Source organism: Cricetulus griseus, chromosome 2 (assembly GCF_003668045.3).
Source record: "Cricetulus griseus strain 17A/GY chromosome 2, alternate assembly CriGri-PICRH-1.0, whole genome shotgun sequence".
Taxonomy (NCBI): domain Eukaryota; kingdom Metazoa; phylum Chordata; class Mammalia; order Rodentia; family Cricetidae; genus Cricetulus; species Cricetulus griseus.
In genome coordinates this window covers 36,165,933-36,180,556 of record NC_048595.1, presented here as the reverse complement: position 1 = coordinate 36,180,556, position 14,624 = coordinate 36,165,933, and the positions used below count along the sequence as shown (strand labels likewise).

General features: G+C 46.4%; 1 protein-coding gene across 1 annotated transcript; it reads right to left on the bottom strand.

Annotated features, from left to right (window-relative positions):
• Positions 1 to 1,322: 1,322 nt before the first annotated feature.
• On the bottom strand, positions 1,323 to 7,820 carry Tspan1 (tetraspanin 1). Its single transcript, XM_027402536.2, has 8 exons — positions 7,638 to 7,820; positions 7,187 to 7,251; positions 4,066 to 4,272; positions 3,802 to 3,876; positions 3,588 to 3,686; positions 3,350 to 3,505; positions 2,991 to 3,074; positions 1,323 to 2,578 (listed from the first exon to the last, which is right to left on the bottom strand). The coding sequence occupies exons 2-8, from the start codon at positions 7,241 to 7,243 to the stop codon at positions 2,531 to 2,533; spliced, it is 726 nt and encodes a 241-aa protein (XP_027258337.1). The 5' UTR covers positions 7,244 to 7,251; positions 7,638 to 7,820; the 3' UTR covers positions 1,323 to 2,530.
• Between the last annotated feature and the right edge of the window lie 6,804 nt (positions 7,821 to 14,624).

The following is a 14,624-nucleotide window of genomic DNA, read 5'->3' as shown; positions in this document are numbered from 1 at the left end:
TCAGGAACTTACTGAAATTCCTGTCCTTTATCTGTTTGCTGTCCCGGCCTCTCTTACTCGTGCCTAGAGCTTAGCCCTGTAATGGCGTCAGTGAGGTGGCTTTGACATTGCTCACCACCCTGGCTACTTCAGTGTTTGCTGGAGCTAGTGTTTTAGGTGGCAAAGCAAGCACAGGAGTAACAATTAGTCCATGGTGAAGCCCTCCCTGGGCAAATAAACCCCCCTTCACCCCCATCCCTGCTTTCACACAGGCACCTATGGGAGGAATACAATGGTTGTGTGTGAGGCACAGGATGCTGGCAAAGGGTTGACGCCAATTAATTTCTCTCCCTACCTAGAACTCTAGTAGATTATCAGTCTGGCCAAGTTTCTGCTGTTTTTTGGACCCAGCAAATGGGTGAGCGTTGTGGGCTGCTCTGGAAAAGCCCATAGAGACAGATGGGTGGTAGGGGGGTGTCAAAGGGAAGGGAGGAGGGGAGCCAGTTAGTCAAACTGGGCTTTGCTTGGTAGGAGCTACTATCCTGTGGCAGCAGCCTTCTTAGTGCTGCCACGTGAAGTTCAGAGACATTCAGTTTTGTTTGTTGATTTGGGAGACAGGGTTTCTGTCCTGGAACTTCTCTGTAGACCAGTCTGCCCTTGAACTCAAAGATCTGCCTGCCCCTGCCTTGGACTCCCGCTGTACCAAGCAAGGTCTACCCAGTTGCAGGAGTCAGTCTGGTTGAAGTCTTGGCCTCAGCTTTTCAACTGATAATCTGTGGTACTCTGGCAACTAAAAACTAAGTAAAGACTAGGAAGTACATCAAGCGGTAGTGTGTTTCCTGGCACACATGAGGCTGGGTGTGACTCCCGGGTTTTATGTGATCCCATATTAAAAAAAAAACAAGTGTGGTGACACCTATCTGTAAACCCAGCACTTAGGAGATAGAGGCAGAAAGTCAGTGTTATTCTCAGCTGTATAGAAAGTTCAAAGTCAGGAGCTGGAGAGATGGCTCAGAGGTTTAAAGCACTGGCTGCTCTTCCAGAAGTCCTGAGTTCAATTCCCAGCAACTACATGGTTGCTCACAACCATCTATAATGAGGTCTGGTGCCCTCTTCTGGTGTGCAGGCATACATGCAGATGAAACACTATGTATTAAATAAGTCTTAAAAAAAAAAATTCAAAGCCAGTCTGGATTACATGAGACCACCACCCCCCCACACACACACACATATACCCCATCTTAAAACAAGAACAGCAACAACAAAAGTAAGATCTTGGCTATGTATGATGGTGCACAACTTTAATGCCAGCATTCAGGAGGCAGAGGCAGGCAGATCTCTGAGTTGCAGGCCAACCTGGTCTACAAAGTGAGTTCTAGAACAACCAGAACTACATAGACCTTGTTTCAAAAAAAGAAAAGAAAAGAAAAAAAAAACAGCTAGGTGAAGGAGCCAGAGCTGTTGGTGTTCATTGCTGTAAGGAGCCTCGATATAATACACTTTCAGCTTGTACATTAAGTATGTTACCATGACCAACCAGGCCACACCCTACAACTACCCATTTCCTGTTCAAGATGGTGGGAACAAAGCCAATATGCCCAGCCACCCTCAGGGCACAAATCCGGATTAGCTGAAGAACATGTAAATATTCCCATTGATGGGAGAGACCCTCTCCCCTGTTGCCCTTCAATAAAAATGTGTAAATCAACTCCCCCCAAAAATACATATCGTTAGAGAAATGGATAGGCCAACACCAAAGAAAAGATTTGAGAGTCTCCAAAGTAGGGCACACAGCTTAGAGCTACTTATCAGGGTTCCTGGAGGGCTTCTTGGAGCCTGAAGAGTGACTCCACCCCTGCAGCCCTGACAACAATTCTGTTCTCCCCTCCTTGGCACAAGCTTGTTACTTTCACAGCTTTCCAGCCCAGTGCCTTTACCAAGAGGGAGAACTTTCAGGACAAAGTCCTCAATACATACAGGCAGGCCACCCCAGCTCCCCCTTCCTCAGGGTCCTGTTGGTCATTCTTACTCTCCCTCCCAGGCCTGAAGCCCTCTTTCCACCCTGCTGTGTCTCCAGCCTCATAAAAATCAGTGCGACTTAGGCGAGCTGAACCCATCTCTCCAAGCACACACAGTCCAAAGTGAAATATTTTCATTGGTTTATATGTTCCAAAATGCCTTCTACACATCCTTTCTATGGCTTTGCTGGACTTGATTATGCCCAGGCTGTAAGTGCCATCATCCACCAGTGGAGTACTGGGATCATCAAGAGCGACCTTTATACTAAGGTAGTGGCAAGGGTTGAAGAAAAGACTCGAGATGGGCAGAAGTGGCTGCTTCAGAGACTAGAAGAGATGTCCCTCCAGCCCCACCAGTAGAACAGGGCAGACACAGCCTGAAAGAGGTGGTTGTGTTTAGCCCAAAGTCCAGAGCAGCAAAGGTAAATCCATTCCAGCCCAAACGACATTGCTAGATTCACTGCTGCTCAGCTGTGCCAAGCGCCTCTTCCTGTTTCCATGTGGCAGCAGCAAGTGGGAAGGAAGAAGCAGTCTTATTCCAGATTGCAGTATAGATACATGGACACAATCATGGCTGCCAGCTGGTGGGGAGGAACAGGGAGACATGAAAGGACATGATGAGATCCTCGAGGTTGGTTTCCGGCCCACCCTGAACAGCTTCATGAAGCACTGCTTTCTCAATAGTAGAGGACATGTTTGGCATCCATAGGCCTCTGGGTTCAGTCCTCAGCTCCAGAATGAAAACACAAGAAATCTCCTCGCTGGGCTGTGGTGGCGCACGCCTTTAATCCCAGCACTCAGGAGGCAGAGGCAGGCAGATTTCTGGGAGTTCGAGGCCAGCCTGGTCTACAGAGCAAGTTCAGGACAACCTCCAAACCCTGTCTCGAAAAACAAAAAAGAAATCCTTCTCCTCTAGAGAAGCCTCACAGATGGGCTAATCTGTACAGGTCTAGTGAAGACTGATACCCAGGTCCAGTCTCCTCACTGGCTTACCTCCAGGGCTGCAATTCCAACTGCCACACCACCCGCAGTGACTGCATTGGTTCTGATGCTATGAAGAAGCTGTTTGAAACAACCCTTGGGGGAGGAGAGGAAGTATTTATAGCTGGCAGTGCCCTACCTCCGACCCATTTACTACTACTATAAGTTCATTAAAGCAGTCCCACCCATAACAGGCAGTAATGGTACACGCCTTTAATCCCAGCACTCAAGAGGCAGAGGCAGGTGGCTGTCTTGAGTTTGAGGCCAGCCTGATCTACAGAGAGAGTTCCAGGATAACCAAGGCCACCCAGGGAAACCGTGACTTGAAAAATAAAAAAAAAGTAATCCCATCCTTCCATGACAGCCCATACCTGTACTTCTAACTGTTTGGCCTTTTCCTCATTGCATGGTTTCTCAAGTATCCCACTGGTAGAGTTGAAACAACAGTAAGGAGGGAAGAAGCTAGTTTCTTTCAAGTAACTTGAGTTGTTAAAATCTGTATAGCCGTTGAAACCACAGCACTTCAACTGCAGACAAAATGGGATTGTTGATTGATGGGGCCTTGCTTTTTTTTCCTCTCCACTCTCAAATCCTTCCAGCCCACCTTACCCCTTCCATGGTAGAGTTCCACACGTTGGTGAATTCAGTCTGGTTACCATAGTCATCTCTGATGGCAGGCACCACCAGCAATGTCAGGAATTGTTCGGCCTGGATGGGTTGGACCATTGTTAAGAGACTGTTAGGAAAGAGCCATTCACAGGCCACCACCTACTTCGTGGGGCTTTGATCAGTTTTTCTCCCTTAGCCCATCCCTGTGCCTCACCATTGTGGTGTACACCAAAGCAACCACAGCAGCTGCAATCTCAGCAATGAAGATGATGAGGAGGATGACAAAGAACTGAGTGGGAAACAAGGAAATACGTTTTAGGGAGACTTGCCTTCCTTGCCCTACCCACTCCCACAAAAGAGGCAGGGGGTCCCCATGGTGAGCTCCCGGAATCCAGAGTAGGTTTTTGGGATCCCCACAGGCTGATGTCAGGGATGAAGGGACCCTTGGTTGTGGCCTAGGGAGCTGGGTCTGACACACCATCATGAGCGCACACTTGTTCTCAGAGTGAGCTCCGTAGCAGCCCAGGAAACCAAGAATAAAGACCACAGCACCAGCCGCGATGAGGAAGTAGCCCACGTTGACAAACTGCAAGGCACTTGATGATTGTGACCCAAAGATCTTCAGGAAGGATGTCCCATCGACCGACACCCAGATTCCCACAGCCAACAGGGCAGCACCACACAGCTAGGAACAGAAGTCAGGCTTTGAAACAGTGCTAGCAAATTGTTCCCTTTCACACCATCAAGTCTGGAAACTTTCCCTTTCCTTGACTAGGGAATTTAACAAACTATTGTGCATGGAGCGAAACATTAACTAGCACTAAAAAGATTGGAACTGGGGCACATAACAAATTCACCAGTCTGTTCACCTGGGAAGATAAAAATGAGATCAGGGGTTCTAGAAACATCCACAGGCTCAGAGGAGACACAAAGTTTTCCTTTTTCTGGAACCAGGGTCCTGCCACATAGGTAAGAATGAAAATGGGCCCAGTCTTTCATTCTTGGGTTGTGGGTGCTTAGAGTAACTCTGTTCTCTGATACTTGGAAGCTGGCAGGTGGTAGTGTTGAGCTGGCTGTTACTATAGTAACAGCAGGGTGAGGCTTCCACCTGCTTGCAACTTTGAAAGAAGGTGGAGGGGGGTTGAGGGGTTCACCCACCCAAAGGCCATATTTGAGTCCCCTCCAGGGCAGAATCAGCTGCCAGACTCACTCCTTTTTCATCTGACAAGCAGAAACTGAGAAAACAGAGGTTGAACACAAATACAGCTTCTCTTCAAGACACTGACTTTGAAACCTCAGGTTTCTTGAGGCTCTGAGGGCGGGTCAGTGGAGGCCCTGACCCCACAGTTCCTAGCAAACCTTTGCTGACCCTAGGGCTTTGGTGGATCAGCACTGGGCACTATATGCCCAGCTCCCATTGTCCAGCTAAGGAACTGAGTCTGGGATGGGGGTAAAGATTGTATGTATCTATGTATGTATGTATGTATGTGTATTGTGAGTGTATCCCAGGATGTTTGCTTAAGGACAAGAGAGCTGGGCTTCTAGCCTACAGGGTCAAATTTCAAGGAGCCTGGCTTTCCTACCTTGTTCTGCCCAGTCTGGCAGGGCCTGGGCAACAGAGGACAGATACCAAACTGCATTTGCCTTTAACCCTATCAGGACAAAGTCCTGGCTCTCCCAATTGTTGAAATCCTAGTACTTCCTTCAGTTATATGAATAAAACCTAATTCATGGAAACCAAAGGGAGTCCAACGTACAGACTGCATTGGAATCAAAGAGACTACCTACCCTATGCCCTCTTCCTTCCTTCCTTCCTTTTTGTTTTGTTTTTGTTTTTGTTTTTTTGTTTTGTTTTGTTTTTCAAGACAGGGTTTCTCTGTGTATCGTTGGAACCTATCCTGGCACTCATTCTGGAGACCAGGCTGGCCTTGAACGCGCAGAGATCCGCCTGCCTCTGCCTCCCGATTAAAGGCATGCGCCACCAACGCCTGGCTCTTTCTTTCTTTCTTTCTTTCTTTCTTTCTTTCTTTCTTTCTTTCTTTCTCTTTCTTTCTTTCTTTCTATCTTCCTCCCTCCCTCCCCCTCTTTCTTTCCTTCTTCTTTCCTGTCTCTGGTTTTCAGAGACAAGTTTTCTCTGTATAACAGCCCTGGCTGTCCTAGAACTTGCTCTGTAGATTAGACTGGCCTTTAACTCATAGAGATCCGCCTGCCTCTGCCTCCCAAGGACTGGGATTAAAGGTGTGTGCCACCAACGCCCGACTCCTGTGCGCAATTTCTTTAAACTGTCTCCCCTTTCACTTCGTCCTCTCTGGGGCCACCCGCCCCGACAACTTCTTGTTTCCCTCCCTCCCTTCCTGCTGCTCCAAGTCTCCTCCACCGTAGCCATTTTTCTGCTCATCTCTAATACTTCCAGTTTCCAAAAACTCACTCTCTTTTAGATCAGGGTTCTAAAATATTCCCCGGGGCTGGGGAGGGGGTGGAAAATAGATTTTCCCATATTGTTGCCAGGGTTCCACCCCACCCCTGTAACTCCATTGGCTGCTCACAGGCACGTGACTTTCAAATATCCAAGCACCTCCACAGAGTACACACGAGCCTGCGGGATGACCCCTTCCTTCTCCCCGCATTGCTCAAGCCATTCCTGAGACTTCTTCTTTGTTCTGCCACCCCTCTGCAATGAACCCCTTGTTTACTGTAGCCCTTTCTTCTTATCTCTGTCTTTATCTCCAGGGCTTGGACCTCATGGCTCAGCTTCTCAAACAAGCCCTATATAATCTGTTCCTGGTTTTCTAAATATCAAATTTCATTACCTCCGGGCCTTCCTACGCACTTTACAGCTCCTCCACCCAATGCAAATTCCCAGCTTCAGCCACTTCCTCCAAGAAGGGTTTTCCTACTAGGCTAGATTCAAACCCCGCCAGGGGCTCCCTGAGCCTTGGTGGTAAATCTGAAAGTACCTCTTTGCAATTATCAGTGTATATAGCAATTATCAGCCTATTTGACAATTATCAGCCCCTTTGGTTTACTGGTTCTCAAGGGCAGTAAATGGCCTTGCTTGCCTTCTACCCTAGCATGTAGCATAGAGTGTTAGTCAATGAAAATGTTTTCCTTTTTGTTTGTGGCCTCATGCTTGCTAAGCAAATGCTGTACCACTGAGCAACAATCCCTTAAATGTCAGCCCACTCAGTGAATGTTTATTGAACACATAGGGTTGCTAGAGTCAACTCTAAGATGCATGGATTTTCCACATCCGCTAGTCACTTTTGCACTATAAACTTAAGCAAACCCTCTGTCCTCTCTGAACCTTGAATACCTGTTAAAAAGGGGGGAAATCCCTTGTGCTAGCCAATCCCGACCTACACTAATCCCTCCGGGAAGGGAGGTGAGAGCCTTAAGCTTCTCCATCCTTAACCTCCCCATCTTCACCCAAACTCCCGTGTGGCAGCCAGGCTATTAGTGGGGTCAGGAGTCACCAATAAAGGAGAATTTGGAGGGCAGAGTCTGGGTACATAGTCTTCCATTTCCCCAGCCTGGGCTCTGTTCAGATTGTGACCCGCTTACGTAGGGAACCCCCAGAAGCCCACAATCTCTATACTTACAAAGATGAGTAGGTTGAAGAGGATCATCATGACCTTAATGAATCTGAAGCACTTCATGGTGGGTCCTGGGAAACAGACATGAACAAGTTAGAGCCTCACGTCCCACCTGCCCCAGGCTGGCCCTGCTTTCAAGAGTCTAACATCCTGTGATTTCTCACAAATTTCTCACCCCGTGTCTGGACTCAGACATGGCAGAACTTTCCCAGTTCCCATCCTGACACCATGCCCACCTGTACTACCCAGGTATACCAGAACTTAATTCTCTGCTCTTAATCTTTCACACAGGTGTTACAAACCTGACTCCCACATGCAGGACACTTGCCTTTCCTAGTCCTCTTCCCAGGTCAATCTTATACTCTTCCAGTACCCACCCCCTGGCTTTTTCCAGCACCCCAAACCTGTTTCCACATTGGTATCCATTCATAGGTTAATCTTTGCCCTATACATTCACCTGCTCAGGGCTCTTGGCAATAGGTTCTAAACAGAATCTGCTGCGCTCCTGAAAGAACAGAACAGCTCCAGGAAGCTGCCACTTAAGGTGCTGGCAGAAAGATGAGAAATCGCCTAGTCCTCACACAACACTGCTCACCTGCAGGTGGGGCAGGTGCTTTAAAAGCCTTCTGTTGCCCGCCCACCCGCCAGCCTGCTGGCCCCACCCATGGTGGATCAGCCTCCTTTGCCCCTGCTGCCCCCTACTGCCCAGAGATAGGTTCCCAACACCAAAAGCAGTAAGCAAATCTCCACTTGGAAATGTCCCTATAGGCTCTACCTCTCTGGGTCTCAGGAAAGGGGTTTAGAGGGCAGCAGAGTCAGGAGTAGAACAAATGTCTTTCCAGAACTTCTGTGTGTGCCCTGCTTCACGATAGTGTAATATGATTTTTCCCCCTCAGTGTTCATTGGCACCCATATCTGCTCAGGCTGCCACTCTCATGTTTACACACAAAACTCACAGTCATATATATAACATGGTACTCCTGAATGTGCACACACATTCGTGCACGTGTGTACACACACGCGCGCACACACACACACACACACACACACACACACACACATGAACATACTAGTGGACACACACATACACACATTTATTGGAGCACACATACATACACATATGCACATACATAAACATGTACTCTATCTCTCTGTCTCTGTTGTGTCTCTCTCTCTCTCTCTCTCTCTCTCACACACACACACACACACACACACACACACACATACACACACACACACACATACACTTTCAAGGAAATGGTCACAGTCTCACAGTCTGGCAACCTCTGTTCTCTCCTCAGAACAGGAAATGGCTCTTTGTCCTCTTCCCTCCATAAAACCTCAAGTTCCCCATCCTTCTCTTCCCTTCATCTTTTTTAAAAATATCCTTTTGTGTGCATTTGTGAGCCTGGTTCTCTTGAAGGTCAGAAGAGGACATCAGATCTGGAACTGGAGTTATAGGAGGCTTTGAACCACCATGTGGGAGCTGGAAATCAAACAAGGGTCCTTTGCAACCTCTCAACCTCTAAGCCATCTCTCCAACTCCTTCCCTTCATCTTTTTGCCCCTCACCTTTTTCTCTTTTCGCCTCCCCCCCTCCATGTTTTGGACCTCTGTGCATAGCCCTGGCCATTCTGCCAGCAGGTGGCACTGTGTGCCTACAAAGGAGACATTCCCACTCCAAGGTTCTGTAAACCTTTCTTTCTTGGGCTCCTGCTCTGATTTCCCCGGGCCACTATTTCTGATTAAGAGGGTCTTCACAAGTTCTTGCTCTCCAATTATTCAGGTCAGGGGCTCAGATTCTGGTTCTGTCATTTCTTAGCTGTATGACTATGGGCCTTGAAATTTTTTATTTGTTTGTATTTAGTTTTTTCGAGAGGGTCTCACTTTTTAGCTCTGACTATCTTGGAACTATGTAGACCAGGCTAGCCTCAACTCTCAGAGATCCGCCTTCCTTTGGCCCCCAACTGCTGGGATTAAAGGTGTGGACCACCACCACCCAGTTTGGGTTTTTTTTATTGTTGTTGTTGTTGTTTTTTGAGACAGTCCTGGCTGTCCTGGAACTTGCTTTGTAGAGCAGGCTGGTCTTGAACTTACTGACATCCACCTGCCTCTGCCTCTGCCTCTGCCTCTGCCTCTGCCTCCTGAGTGCTGGGAAAGGGATGTGCCACCACCACCTGGCTGTTTATTTACTTTTTAACTTAAATTTTATTTAATATTCTTGAGTGTTTTGTGTGCATGTACATCTGTGTACCATATGCAGAGGCTAGAAGGTGATTCAGATCCCCTAGAACTGGCATTATAGATAGTTATGAATCCCTATGTGGTTGCTAGGAGTCATACCTGGGTCCTCTGGAAGAGCAGCAAGTGCTCTTAGTCACTGAGTCATCTCTCCAGCCCCTACTGGTTTATTTTACATTTTTTGTGACAGTGTTTATATAACTCTGGCTGTCCTGGAGCTTCTGGTGTGGACCAGGCTGGATTTGAACTCGGAAACCTGCCTATTTTTGCCTCCAGTGCTGAGATCATAGGTGTGAGCTACCAAGTCTGGCTTTATTTATCTTGAGAAGTCTCACTTTACAGACCAGATTGGCCTCAAACTTGATGCAATCCTCTTGCTTCAACCTTCCAAGTGCTAGGATTGCAGGTGTGAACCACCACACCCAGCCACCTTGAATTCTTGGTCTTCCTGACTCAGCCTCCAGAGTGCTAGGTTTATAGGCATGCACACCCACCCCATTCTGCTATTTGGCTATTTCTGAGATTTGTTTTTTTCAGTCTTTGTTTCCTAGTCTGTGTAAGAGAACAGCTATGGGGTTTTAGAATAAGTTTTTCTTCCTGCTTTGGGACACAGAATAACAAGCACCAAGAGGGTCAGAACAGAACAGAGAGCACTGCTAGAGGGATTGTGGGATGTGGAGGTGGTGGTAAGTGTGTGTGTGTGTGTGTGTGTGTGTGTGTGTGTGTGTGTGTGTGTGTGTGTGTGCTGGGGACTGGGCCCAAGACTTTGCACATGATAGACAAATGCTCTACCACTTGAGCTGCATTCCCTGACTCGAGGAAATAGATTTATTTTTATTACTTTGTTTTTTGTTTTCTTTGGGGGGGGGGTTCTTTGTGGCTTTGGAGTTTGGAGGCTGTCCTGGAACTAGCTCTTGTAGACCAGGCTGGTCTCGAACTCACAGAGATCTACCTGCCTCTGCCTCCAGAGTGCTGGGATTAATGGCTTGAGCCACCACCACCCGACTGTATTTTGTTTTCTTGAGAAAGGGTGTCACTATGTAATCCTGGCTTACCTAAGACTCACTATGTAGTCCCAGCTGTCCTTGAACTTGCAGTGATCATCCTTCTACCTCCACTTCCCAAATTGGGGGTATTTCTATTTTCTACCACAGCCAAGGAAGTGGATATTTTATTTATTTATTTATTTATTTGTTTGTTTGTTTGTTTGTTTGTTTAGTGTGTGTTTGTGGTGTGTGTGTGTTCACATGTGTGGTGCCTGCAAAGACTAGAAGACAACAGCCTTAAATTCCCTGGAGCTGGAGTTATAGATGGTTGGATGTACCCTGTGTGGGTGCAGGGAACTAAAGGCTCTTCTGCAGAAGCAGTGAGCATTCTTAACTGCTAGTTACCTCTCCAGCTTGGAAGTGGAGCTTTTAGTTTGTTACCTTTGTGAGGAGGCCGCTGTAGAGACAGAAAGAAGGGGGTAATAATATCCCAGATAATAAGCCAGTGGGTCATACTTGTATTACCAGCTACTCTGGAGGTTGAGGCAAGAGGTTCATTTGATCCTATAAGTTTAAAAGCCTTCTGGGCAAAAGATAGTGAGATCCCATGGCAAAATTTAAGCAAATGGGATGAGTTTGGTGGTTCATGCCTCTTATCCCAGCACTCAGGAGGCAAAGGCTTGTGGATTTCTATGAGTTCCAGGCCAGCTAGAACTACACCAGACTATACTAATAAAACAAGCCTTAAATGTGCAATGAAAACATACCTTAAACATGCAATGTGGTTTTTTTTCTGTATAACAATCCTATAAATTAGACTTTCTGTTTTGTTTGTTTGTTCTAGGTTGTTTTTGTCTGTTTATTTGGTTGGTTTGGATTTTTGTTGTTGTACATCTCAAGTAGCTCAACCTGGCCACTGACTCTATAAAGCTAAAGATGACCTTGAAATTCTGATTCTCTTAGACTCCATCATTCACATGCTAGGATTATAGGTCTAGGCTGCCACACCCATTTTAGACTTTAGGTTTCTCTGTGGCTTTGGAGGTTTTCCTGGAACTACCTCTTGTAGACCAGGCTGGTCTCTCACAGAGATCCACTTGCCTCTGCCTCTCGAGTGCTGGGACTAAAGGTGTGCTCCACCAACGTCTGGCTTAGACTTTCTTTTTTAATTCCCATTTAAAATATGAGGAAAAACAGAAGCCCAGAAATCTTAAATTCTTGTTGGGATCACATAAATTGTGAGCAGTAAAGCTAGAGCTCAGCCTAGCCTATCTTAAACATTAACCAAGTCTCTTAGGAGACAGGCAGAGTGACTTCCATAAAGAGCCTGGAGGAGGCTTTGGCCCAGAGCCTGAATAAGGGCAGAGGGGCTCTGCTCACAGGGACAGAGGCTAAAAGTTAAGAACAGCAACCTGGGGGGGGGGGCACTGGAGAGATGGCTCAGAGGTTAAGAGCACTGACTGCTTTTCCAAAGGTCCTGAGTTCAATTCCCAGCAACCGCATGGTGGCTCACAACTATCCGTTATGAGATCTGGTGCCCTCTTCTGATGTGCAGATATATATGGAAGCAGAATGTTGTATACATAATAAATAAATAAAAATCTTAAAAAAAAAAAAGAACAGCAACCTGGAACCTGAAGTTCCTGAAGGTGACAGAGGAGAGAGAGTCTGAGTTAAGGGTGGAGAAATGGGCAAATTTGAAGTTCTTTACCTTAGCTCAGGGCAGGGTAGACCTAACTTTCCTGTCTGCTTCCTACAAGAATGGGTGAAGCCAGAATAGCATCTTCTACCCACTTTTCCACAGGGCTTTCTTTTTCATCTCAGGAGGAACTCTGGGAGTTCACATTCTTCCATGTCCCTGGTTGTTATCAAATATCCCAAATGAACAAATAAATGAGCATAGAATAGCAAAAGGTGAATGACCTGGGCTTTGGATCTCGGCAGTTACCGGATTTGAACCCGGACTACCTCTAATTCTATGACTACACCTCATCGAGGTGGTTGGTTTCCTTATATAGTCAATCTTCATTGTTCAGATTCCACGTCTGTGAATCCCCCTAGTCACCGCATTCACTTGTAACCACAAGACCGAGTCTTGGGTCACTTTTGCATTTATTCACAGAGGATGTACACAGAGGTAAAAGCTCTAAGTGCCAAACACACATTTCCAGCTGAGGTGTATTGACTAGGAGGATTCTCTGCCTGAGCTTGGAAACATGTTTCAGCTCTTATAAACTAATGTTTGCCCAGCAGCCTAATTACTGCTGGCATTTTTTTATTCAAATGTTTTAGGTTTTCTTTTTGTGTATGTATGTGTGTGTGTGTGTGTGTGTGTGTGTTGTTGATGATGATGATGATGATTATGTCATTAATCATGTTGCTGGCCCAAGTGGCCCCAGTGGTGATAAAGTACTATTATCTCGTATTCCTAAGCACAAGAACGTGGTGAAATACTTTAGAGGACATGTATGTGTTAGATGCCCGACCTCCTGTTTTGGGGAGCGGGAGTTTGAGAGACAGGGTTTCTCTGTGTAGCCCTGCATGTCCAGGAACTTGCTTTGTGACCAGACTGGCCTCACGCTCAGAGACCTGCCTGCTATGTCTCCCAGGATCAAAGGCTTACACCACCATGTTAGATAACCTTAATTCAGACAGTTATATCGCTGTTGCTTATGAGTTGAGTGTTGAAGATTCTACACTACATATTAAAGAGATGACTCACTGGAGGATAATTGCTCATTGCTTCTAGCTCTTGGGAGGCTGAGGCAGGAGTATTGCTGTAGGTTCGGGCCAGTCTGGGCTACAAAGCAAGACCTTGTCTTAAAAACAAAGCAACAAGCTAGGCGGTGGTGGTACACACCTTTAATCCCAGCAATAGGGAGGCAGAGGCAGGCGGATCTCTGTGAGTTTGAGGCCTGATCTACAGAGTGAGTTCCAGGACAGGATCCAAAAGCTATAGAGAAACCCTGTAGGGCTGGAGAGATGGTTCAGCAGTTAAAAGCACTGACTGTTCTTCCAGGGGTCCTGAGTTCAATTCCCAGCAACTACGTGGGGACTCACAACCACCTTAAATGAGATCTGGCGCCTTCTGCTGGCATGCAGGCAGAAGAGTATATAAAATAAATAAATAAAGTCTTTTTAAAAAGGGCTGGAGAGATGGCTCAGAGGTTAGGAGCACTGACTGCTCTTCCAGAGGTCCTGAGTTCGGTTCTCAGCAACCACATGGTGGCTCATAGCCATCCGTTATGGGATCTGGTGCCCTCTTCTGGTGTGCAGATATACAGGGAAGCAGAATGTTGTATACATAATAAATAAATAAAATCTTTTAAAAAAATGTTAAAAAAAAAAAAGAAATCCTGTCTTGAAAATCCAAGGGGGCTAGAGAGATGGCTCAGCAGCTAAGAGCACCGGCTGCTCTTCCAGAGGACCTGGGTTCAATTCCCAGCACCCACATGGCAGCTCACAGCTGTCTGTAACTCTAGTTACAGGGGACCTGACACCCTCACACAGAGACAAATGCAGGCAAAACACCAATGCATATAAAATAAATAAATAATTTTTAAAAGAAAAAAAAAGAAGTAATGAGTGATTCAGTATTATTGTTTGTTTATTTGAGGTGTGGTCTCACTATGTAGTCATAGGCTGACCTGGAACTCTTTAGTTATTGGTTCTCAACCTTCCTAATGCTGTGACTCTTTAATACAGTTCCTCATGTTGTGGTGGCCCCCAACTATAAAATTAGTTTTGTTGCTTCTTCATAACTGTAATTTTGTTACTGTTATGAATCATAAAGTAAATATCTGATATGCAGGATATCTGATATTCCACCTCCAAAGGGGTCTTCACCAACAAACTGAAAACTGCTGCTCTGTGTAGACGTGCTTGGCCTCAGACTCACAGAGGTCCCCTCCTGTGCCACGATACCCACCTTCAGCATTTGCTAATTCAGTGTTTATGATGACTTTGTAAAACCGGAAGAGTGAGCATTAACTTCTATAAATAAGATTAATGATAGAATCTCCTCATAGGGCTGTGGTAGGATTCAGTGAAATCGTGTTTGTGAAGTACTAAGTTTAGTGTCTGGCACACAGTAGGTGTGACACCCCCACACACACACCAGAGTTCCTTTCCCCAAGGGACCAAGCTGTGGTTGTCTGGCTCTTGGGCTAGGCTCCAAGAAGGGGATTGTGAGGAAGTCTGATCTCTGTATGGGTGGGG